The 9,769-nt window shown below is 43.0% G+C and overlaps 2 protein-coding genes across 2 annotated transcripts; both read right to left on the bottom strand.

The window, feature by feature from the left end:
* Positions 1-18: 18 nt before the first annotated feature.
* On the bottom strand, positions 19-3,332 carry LOC134035287 (histone acetyltransferase p300-like). The gene is made up of 4 exons (XM_062480281.1): positions 3,308-3,332; positions 1,579-1,648; positions 1,173-1,290; positions 19-997 (listed from the first exon to the last, which is right to left on the bottom strand). The coding sequence occupies exons 1-4, from the start codon at positions 3,330-3,332 to the stop codon at positions 926-928; spliced, it is 285 nt and encodes a 94-aa protein (XP_062336265.1). The 3' UTR covers positions 19-925.
* A 3,106-nt stretch (positions 3,333-6,438) lies between these two features.
* On the bottom strand, positions 6,439-8,716 carry LOC134037292 (histone acetyltransferase p300-like). The gene is made up of 5 exons (XM_062482541.1): positions 8,702-8,716; positions 7,807-7,924; positions 7,378-7,491; positions 7,019-7,255; positions 6,439-6,589 (listed from the first exon to the last, which is right to left on the bottom strand). Exons 1-5 carry the CDS (start codon positions 8,714-8,716, stop codon positions 6,477-6,479), a joined length of 597 nt encoding a protein of 198 aa, XP_062338525.1. The 3' UTR covers positions 6,439-6,476.
* Positions 8,717-9,769: the final 1,053 nt, after the last annotated feature.

Here is a 9,769-nt window from a genome sequence, read left to right as displayed (position 1 = left end):
AATTAACTGCAGTTGCTGTATTGTGAAGTGTCTTTAATTTGGAATGATAATGCTACTATTTAGGTGCTACATTTACTGGTCAGGGCCTCTTGCTAGAGACAGGCAGGAGCCAGAGAGTAGAGAGTATTGGGCAACACACTGATGAGTTCTGTCAGGTATGACCTTTCAAGAATACTAATATGCTGACCACATGCTGTGCACAGTGAGGACATATTCCATGGAATTCCATATATTTGAACTAGTGTACTCCATTGTATATAAGGCCTTCTGTAACTCATGGCCTCACTCATGTGACCACTTTTCCTGGACTGGTTTGAATGATCCGAGCTCACTCTAATAAACCAAGTCAACCCTTTTAAAATGTCGTCCATCTTTCCGGCCATCGTGACGACATCATCCCAACACTTCCTATTCATATAATCTCCTTCATTTACTGATGGAGCTGTGATAGGAATTTAAGTGCCATCTATGCAGCCAATTACACCTGGAAATCCTAAAATATATCAAATGTACTTATTAGAAGTCTTAAATCTTCATACAAATTTGATTAATTATTGCTTAGACTGGCAACTGCAATTTAATGGAATTCTTCTTTGATGTGTCTTGTGACTTGGAAACACCACAAAACTGTACAGAAAATGTTTCAGTGCAAGTCACATTTCTGACAGCACGACAGACGGTTGCCTTGGAAATATGCCCAGTGTCACCGATGTTATGTAAAAAAAACTCCCATTGACAAATGGGAAAACTAAGTGCAACATAAAGAACTTGTTCCAAACTGAGAGCATGTCCATGATGTGTCATGAACAATATAAGGGCTGAGAAAAGTGTTCAAATGAATGATCCGTTTTGTGCAGAAAAACGGTAACACTCAAACAGGTAATCATCAGGAAATGATCAAACATCCAAGCTGGGTCTGATCAACTCATGTCCTGCTTCTGCAGCCGAGTCCTCCTCTTCTCCTCCAGCTCATTCTGGATCTTATAGATCTTCTCGGCTAACAGGTGGTAGTACTCCGTAGACAGAGAGAGGAGATATGCATTAGGGAGGATCTTCAACTCAAATTCAATGTTATCACTCTACCTGTGTGTGTCCAATGCTAACCTGCTGTTGGCAGACTCATTCAGTGATTGAGTGTGCCTGTGGGTGTGTGTGCGCGTAGGTGCTCCTACCCTGCTGTTGGCTGACTCGTACATGTCCCCCTCCACCTTCCTGGCGTAGGCCGCCAGGTTCTCCATGCGCCGGTCCTTCAGCGCAGCCGGGTCCGGGGTGGGGAAGATGGCCTGCACACTGCTCACCCAACACACGCACAAACACAGAGAGACACATAGATTAATTACTGCAGTGGTGCATGGGGGGGGGGGGGGGGTCTTGTCAGTCTGACAATAACAGTTATCTTGTAGACAACGCCTTTACTTAGTATTCTGTCTGTGAGGCAACGCGCGAGACAGAACTGTTGTAGGTCAACACTGTTATGGAATTGCATTGATATGTTCACCGTTCATGTTTGTGCAGACTGTAGCGTGTGTTTTTTCATTCAGAAACGGTGCGTGTCTGGTGCAGTGAGGGCGGACTCACAGCTTATGGACGAGGTGGTTGCGCAGGTCCTGGGTGATGTCCTCATGCCAGGACTTCCTCATGCCCGCTGCTGAAGGAGGCGTTGCCGTGGGCATGGAGCACAGACAAAATAGACAAATGAATGGCCAGGTACACATACCTGATGAAGTTAAAACATCAAATAAATTGTAGAACCATTTGTTGTACACGAGACAAGTGAACCTGTGGCAATCAATAGCCTAAGTTATGGGTGCTTGATTGGGAATGATTCTTATGTTCAAAACAATAGTCTACAAAGGTGCCAGTTTACAAAATATTTCTCAGATTTCAAATTGTGGGCCTATTGTTTAGATTGCTCACCGAGTGGTTTTGGACCGTGTACCTGCGGTGGCCATTGGTTTTTCTATTTTGATATCCATGTTGACAAACGCAAAATAGGGCCGTAATATCGTTTTGTCACTTTAGTAACTCACATTTAGTAACACATTTAAGTATAACAGCTTGTTGTTGTTGTTTTTTTTTTGGGGGGGGGGGGCAGGGGTAATGAAATAACCATATAAAACAAATGCTATAACGAGCCATTAATCGTTGTTTTGATTATTCCATATCCTTTTTGCTGGTATCTGCAAACAAATGAAAAATAGGCTTGTAATATCGTTTTGTCCATTTCGGATGTCAGAACTGGATTATGGGGAAATGCTTGGATTGTTTTATTTTATTTTGGAATAACCATATAACACAAATGGTATTAAGAGTCATTTACTCGTTTGTTTGATTGGCCTTATTATGCATACTGGCACTCGTGAAAAGGAGAGAGAGGGGGAGAGATGTGCAATGATCGGAGGTGTTATTATTTCCAAACACCCGATGGCAGCAACGACTATCTTTTTTTTAACCTGTGATCTGTAGGCCTACTATCTTGACGACACAGCAGCAGGTTCTTTAGTAGAAGACACACACACCAAACTGTATGCACATGTTGACCGAGTTTGCTAGTTGCTACTAAGTTAATAAACAATGATCTTTGATGAACCCAAGTTTAATATATATTAGAAACATTACAAGGCGGGGCTCCAGTGTGTGTTCAAACAAGGCCAAAAGTGCCATAAGGTATCAGTTGAAAAAGACAATCACACCCGTCAAAGTAACCCTCCCCCCACCTCAATTACCTAAATAATCTATATACTACAACAGCATTATAGATCCCTGAAATTCAGTTATGACTTTTGATTTTGGAGTGCCACCCCAAGATTGTCAGTTGCCCCATCTGGCCACTCCTATGAAACATTTCTGGGGGCGCCACTGCTTTTGCCTGTTAATGCCTGCACTGCAGTGAAGACTATATGACAACAATAATGTTTAATGTAACTGGCCCCTCTAACAGAACCTCTGGCCCCAATGTAACTGCCCCCCCCCCCCCTCCCTCCCCAGAAGATGGGAAACCGAACAGTGTATTAGCATGAACCAAATAATGCCAATACCAATGGAATTACAGTTATTTGACTCTATGGGTCAAATCAGAGCAAGAATGGTCAAAGTAAGGTTACATGAAATATACATTTAATAACATTGCAAATGAATGAAATCAATTACAAGGCAAACATGTTACCAAATAAAGGTAAACTCTGTGTCATCAATAAGTTATGGGTGTGTGATTGGGAATGAAAGTTTTAATAAAAACAGTAGTCTATAAACATGCCAGTTTTCAAATATTTCTCAGATTTACAATTGTATTGTTTAGATTACTCACCAAGAGGTTTGGGAGACTCCGCCATTTTATGTCAGCAGATAACAAGGAAGTGAAAGTGAAGGTTTAAACTCATTCAGTTAACCCATTCCTGTCAAGGTAGCAGGCTAATGCATGCAGTTTTTGTTGCAAGCAGGAAAGCATCTATCATGTGCATCCGTCCATGCATGATCTTTGATCTCCCCGGTGTGGTTCTTTAATAACACAGAAAAACACCAGAAAGCACACCAGTACACTACAATGTATATAATCTCACCTGGACTTTCGTCACCTTTGGAAGTCTCCAGAGGTTTTGTGTTTTGTCTGTGTTTCTGAAATAGTGCCTAATGACTTACTTGACATGACTTTTTTCTGTTTTAGATCCTACAGATCTTCCCTAAACCAGTAGAGCAGGTCCTATGGTGTCACACACTAAGGAATGTAACCTGCCAACCGCAAGGTTTAGTGCAGCCAGCAGCATACCTTTACTGAAAACTGAACACAACTCTATTGTACATTGTATTGTTGTAAAATAGGATTCAATCAATCTACTTGTGAAATGGATTTGGAACCAATGACCCTTCACTGTGAGATAAACTACATCTAACCCATGTGCACTGTCAGTGTCATGCCAAGTCAGACTGCAGGATAAGTTTGCAACGAACAAGTTTGAAACTTTTATGTACTGACATAGCTTAGACAATGTAACACCTTTTCACTGAAAGTTGTTTATGACAGTATTACACTCTGTAAGGTGAAGACATAATAATTGACTGACTGTAGTGTAAGGCTGGTTGTCACCTTGCCCCCACCACTCATATGCTAAAATCTGGAGTTGCTGGACAGAGTTTCTACTTGATGGCTCTCACATCTCATTGTGAAACTTACTGTAGCATTGCTAGTCATATGTTGATAAGTATTGTCAATATGCAGATTGGGAGAGAAAACTATAAATCTGACAATAAATGACAATAAATGACAACACATCACCAGGCTTAGGTCTCAATCATGTCTCTCTCAGCTCTGAAGGCTGGAGGACCATCTTTTATAGGGCACAAGAATGTAAACATAGATAGTGACAATTAGGCAGTAATGATGTTACAACAATCAAAGAGAAAGAAATTCACAGCTCCCCGCTATTGACCACTCTCAGGGCAGAGAGGGATCATAGTTGGAGCTCTCCTTGTAGTCATCACAAGGGACGTTTACCCAGTACTTTCTCCTGACGCCAAACATCTATTCAGCCTGGCACATAGACACAATCTACACTTGTTAGTAGCAAACATATTAACTAGTATCCAATAACTAGTTCTATTGATTGGTGAATAATGTAAGTACACAGGAAATCCTCCACAGTACCCTCTGTCACCAAGCAGGTAACCATCAAAATCTCCCATGATAATACGAGGATACAGTTTGCATTTTCAGTTGCAATAGGAGGAAACAAAATATACATTATAATAGGATATATATATAGAAATTCACCAAGAGCAAATCTAGCGGTCAGTGTACACTCACAAAATATTTGCGAATCATTCACAGACCCAGGACACTTCCACGTTGCTGATGATGTGGGTTGGAGTATGAAGCTGCAGTTGCTGTATTGTGAAGTATCTTTCATTTAGAATGCTAATGCTACTATTTAGGTGCTACATTTACTGGTCAGGGCCTCTTGCTAGAGACAGGCAGGAGCCAGAGAGTAGAGAGTATTGGGCAAGACCTGTCAAGAATACAAATATGCTGACCACATGCTGTGCCCTGTAAGGAAAATGTATATGGAAACTATATTTGACCCACTATACTGCATTGTATATAAGGCCTTCTGTAACTCATGGCCTCACTCATGTGACCACTTTTCCTGGACTGGTTTAAATGATCCAAGCTCACTCTAATAAACCAAGTCAACCCTTTTAAAATGTTGTCCATCTTTCCAGCCATCATGACATCATCCCAACACTTCCTATTCACATAATCTCCTTAATTTACTGATGGAGCTGTGATAGGAATTTAAGTGCCATCTATGTAGCCAATCACACCTGGAAATCCTAAAATATATCAAATTAACTGATTAGTGCATCAAGTCTCAAATCAATACTACATAAATAAATGAATGCTTAAACTGGCAACTGCAATTCTATGGAATTCTTTTTTGATGTGTCTTGTGGGTCAGTGATTGGGAAACAGTACAAAACTATTCAGAAAACATTTCAGTGCAAGAGTCAGAACAAGAGTCACATTTCTAACAGTACGACAGACCCGGCCCAAGCCCGGCCTTGGAAATATGCTCAGCGTCAGTAATGTTATGTGGAGAACTCCCGTTGACAAAAAACAAGTGCATCACAAATAATTTGTTCCAAACTGAGAGCATGTCCATGATGAGTCATATGAACAATATGAGGGATGAGAATAGTGTTCAAATGAATGATTGATTTGTGCAGAAAAAACACTAATGGATAATTATCAGGAAATTATCAAACATCTAAGTGGCGTCTGATCAACTCATGTCCTGCTTCTGCAGCCGAGTCCTCCTCTTCTCCTCCAGCTCATTCTGGATCTTATAGATCTTCTCGGCTAACAGGTGGTAGTACTCATCCTGGGACCGAGAGAGGAGGTATGCATTAGGGAGTATTTCCCCTCTCTAATATTATCACTCTACCTGTCTGTGCAACACCAAGACTCATTCATGTGATTGAGTGTGTCTGTGTGTGTGTGTCTGAGTGTGTGCGCCCGAGTGTGTGCGTACATGTGTTCTTACCCTGCTGTAGGCCAACTTGTACATGTGATTGAATGCATGTGTGTATGTGTGGTAATAGTATTCCTACCCTGCTGTTGGCTGACTCATACATGTCCCCCTCCACCTTCCTGGCGTAGGCCACCAGGTTCTCCATGCGCCGGTCCTTCTGCGCAGCCGGGTCCGGGGTGGGGAAGATGGCCTGCACACTGCTCACCCAACACACGCACAAACACAGAGAGACACATATAAGCCAAGTGGACACGGGTGTCCTCACCTGACCACACTTCCAACACTGCCTGGTCAGGGAGCGAGGCCAGGTTAATTACCTCAGTGGTGCACGAGCGGTGTGTCTTGCCAGTCTGACAATAAGAGTTATGTTCACAATGCTTTTACTGTATTTCTTTGATGTATTCTGGCTGTGAGGCAACTCGCAGACAGCAGTGCTCTAGGTCAACACTGCTATGGAATTGCGCACTTTGATTCAAAAGCTCTTTGGGTGCTGTTGGCTGAGAGCAGGTTGGACTGTTGGTTGGGCTGCTGCACCCCACCATTCACTCCCATGGGGTTCCCTCCTGATGGACAAACACACACAGAGCAGACCCACAGCGGTCACAACACAGCTCCTGCTGGCTTCCACTTCTGTGGAGAACTGATTATACAAAACTGCATGCACATTTAATCATGCTAAAAAAAGCACGATTCACTACATGACTGAAATGTACTCGAACAAACTACATATGAAAGTGGTCTTCCATCACATGGTCCTCAAAACAACCAATCACATGGTGGGTGATCCAAAACATATAGGCAAGAGTGATTATGTCACACTTGATACCTGACAACAAAATACCACTCTAAAGCAAAGCTGTGACAAGCTCTCCTAATTCAAAACAAGATTGCATTACTCCTGTGTGGTAATCAATGACTCGGAGCCTTTTGCAACAGCCAGCACAATTGCGCTGAGCGTGCGAGTGTCGAGGCTCTCCCTTCTGCCAACTCACCCATGGTGTTGAGGGACCTCATGCCAGGCTGGCCAGGCAGGCCCTGGTTGGCCATGTTGCCCTGGGGGGGCTGCTGAGGCATCTGGTTGCCCTGGTAGGTGAGGCCCAGGGCTGCGTAGGCCCGCTCGATGGAACTGGGGTCAATCTGGCTGGGGGGGTTCAAGTTGGGGGTGCTGGGCTGGCCCCCAGGTACGGTTCCGAGGGAGCCCAGGCTTACCCCTGCACTACTGAGGAGGGCTGTGGAAACAGACGACCACTATGAGACATGTGAAGGCATATCAACAACTAGGAAGGTCTGGGACCACACAGGCGTGCACCTACCCACACCCACACACACACACACAGGTCTGTACACACACACTGCTGGTTCCGCTTGTCTCCAGCGCTCTTTAGCGGAGGGCAGACAGGACAGTCGTGTCGCGTGCAGTTCTTCCAATGGGAGATGATCTGTCTGGACGAGGCACAGTGCGCCACTGACAAGGAAAAGAACAGACAGAAAGAGAGAGAGAGGAGTTTGAGTATAAAGACAAAGTGTCCCTGAGGAGAGCTGATAGTGGCAATAGGAAGATCCACCCAACAGTAGGACTCAGGGAAGACACAACACCGTCTCCAGAAATGGAGAGAGAGCCATAGCCCTCTGTTTCAAACAATCAGCAGCTGCCTTAGTGACCACAGGTCTTAATGATCACAGGTTTGGGACTGCTGTCTCCTACCACAGTACAAACAAAGACCTGACCTCACTTAGCCAGTGTTAGGACGAACAGGACTGTCAGAGTGGCCCGACTCACCCTTGCAGGACTTGCCGGCCTGGCAGTGGGTCATGTGGTTGAGGACGTTCTTCATGGTGCGACAGTGGGGCAGGTTGCACTGGCGCACCTCCCCGTTGGCCTGCTCCCGCCGCTGGCACTGTCAGTTTCAATTACTTAGGGGTGCACTTCACTTAGGTTGACCTGTGCAATTAAATGAATGGAACAATCCCCATATGTGCAAACTCTGACATATATATTCAACACACAGTTACCCCACATATTTGACTATTGGAATTGACCCCTTAAGAAGAAACAATAAAAACAAAACAAGTTGTTCAGTTGCCATGTGTTTGTACAGTGATTCAGTATGTTTTACACTTATATGCATTTACATGAAACATTTCTTCAAAATGGCATGATATGCTCAGCAGCCCCAAAGAGGTGGCACAGTGAGCAGTGTCATTTTGCATTACCACAACTTTAATACAAAAAAACAAATCAATCTAATTCCTGTAGTTTCAAGTTTTATTCTCAAAAAAATAACATTAAATAATATTTCTATATATAAAAGACAAGTGTTGTTTCTTGTTTTTTTATAAAATAAGTCTCAAGATATATTGCCACTGTTTGTGTTTTGCCCCATTCCCCATCCCCAAACTTGGAGAAAAATAGTGAGCATGTGTATCTTATGTCATTCTCCCAATATGAAGCAAATGACCCAATTCATTTGAATGATTATTCCATAAGCATTCTCCTCTTGCCCCTTATCTCATTGTGCATGTGTTTAATCATGTGAGAAGTGTTGGTGTTCACAGCAATCATTTAGGAGTGATTTGTTGCTACCTCCCCCCTACCCCCCCCAAAGTTGGTCAGAAAATACACAAAGGCTCATTGGTGCTCAGACGACCTATAACACCTCCCATACCATATGTACCTTTCCAAAATACATAGCTCAGGAGGAGTCCTCCTGGCTAGAGATGCACACACCTAACCACTGAAGAGGGGAAACTGAGCAGTAGAAAAGAGTTTCTGTCTGCCCCCAAGTCTGAAAGTCTGTACATCTTTAATTTTTGTTGAGTTTTAATTATTTTATTATAAAAACAGTATTTCATTAAAGTCCACAGTTTTTTCATCTTTCTTTATACAGTGATAACATTAAATTAAACCTAATGGTTCAGAGTAAGCGCCCCCTGGAAAAGAGGTGATGTGACAGAAAAGGGAGAAAGAGGTTAGCGGTTCCATTCAAGGTGAAAGTTCATAAGGAGCAGTCACAAACATACAGAACCCTCCTGTCCATCAGCTGAGAGACACGGCCGACACAGACATCAGCAGCTCATCCATCTAGCCACCCATCTATGCCACGCTCTATAGTGTGTTTGGGGGGGGGGGGGGGGGGGCGCACATTCATGGGAGAGGGTAGAGGGAGTGGATTGGAGAGGTATGGTGGTACTCTTGTCCCATCCATCATGGTTCATGTTTCTGGAAGCTTCTATTTTCCAGGATGTGGTGAGTCATCCAGCCAGTAAGTTATGCCACCACACCCCACCTCCCTATCAATACTGTTTAAGATTCATATATATCCCTAAACCCCTAACCCCTAAAAACAAAGTCCAAATAAAAATAGAATAATAACCTCACCCTTATCGCAACCCTACCGGCTGGGGAAAAGTCATTAACAAAAATATATTCTATTTGAACTGATAGCAGTTGCAATGTACTATGTAGAAAAACCGTGAAAAAGAAAAACGTCTGAAAACGCAGGATATCGTCTGAAAACGCAGGATATGTCACTATGTTTTTTTGTAGATTGAGAAAAAGTCATAATCATGATGTCAAAGTCATTAGAAATAAAATACTTCTCTGCAAAACGGATACAATCATGACTGATGAGGGGGGGGGGAAAGAAAAAAAGGAAAAAAGGTCCATAGTATTAACTCACTCTTTAATTTTTCCACCACATTTAAAATCTTAAAAATATTGTAAAAAAGGCAAAGTTCTCAAT

The sequence above is a fragment of the Osmerus eperlanus genome, chromosome 2, assembly GCF_963692335.1.
Source record: "Osmerus eperlanus chromosome 2, fOsmEpe2.1, whole genome shotgun sequence".
Classification (NCBI taxonomy): Eukaryota; Metazoa; Chordata; class Actinopteri; order Osmeriformes; family Osmeridae; genus Osmerus; species Osmerus eperlanus.
The sequence above is the reverse complement of the archived record's forward strand: the minus strand, read 5'-3'. Positions and strand labels throughout refer to the sequence as shown.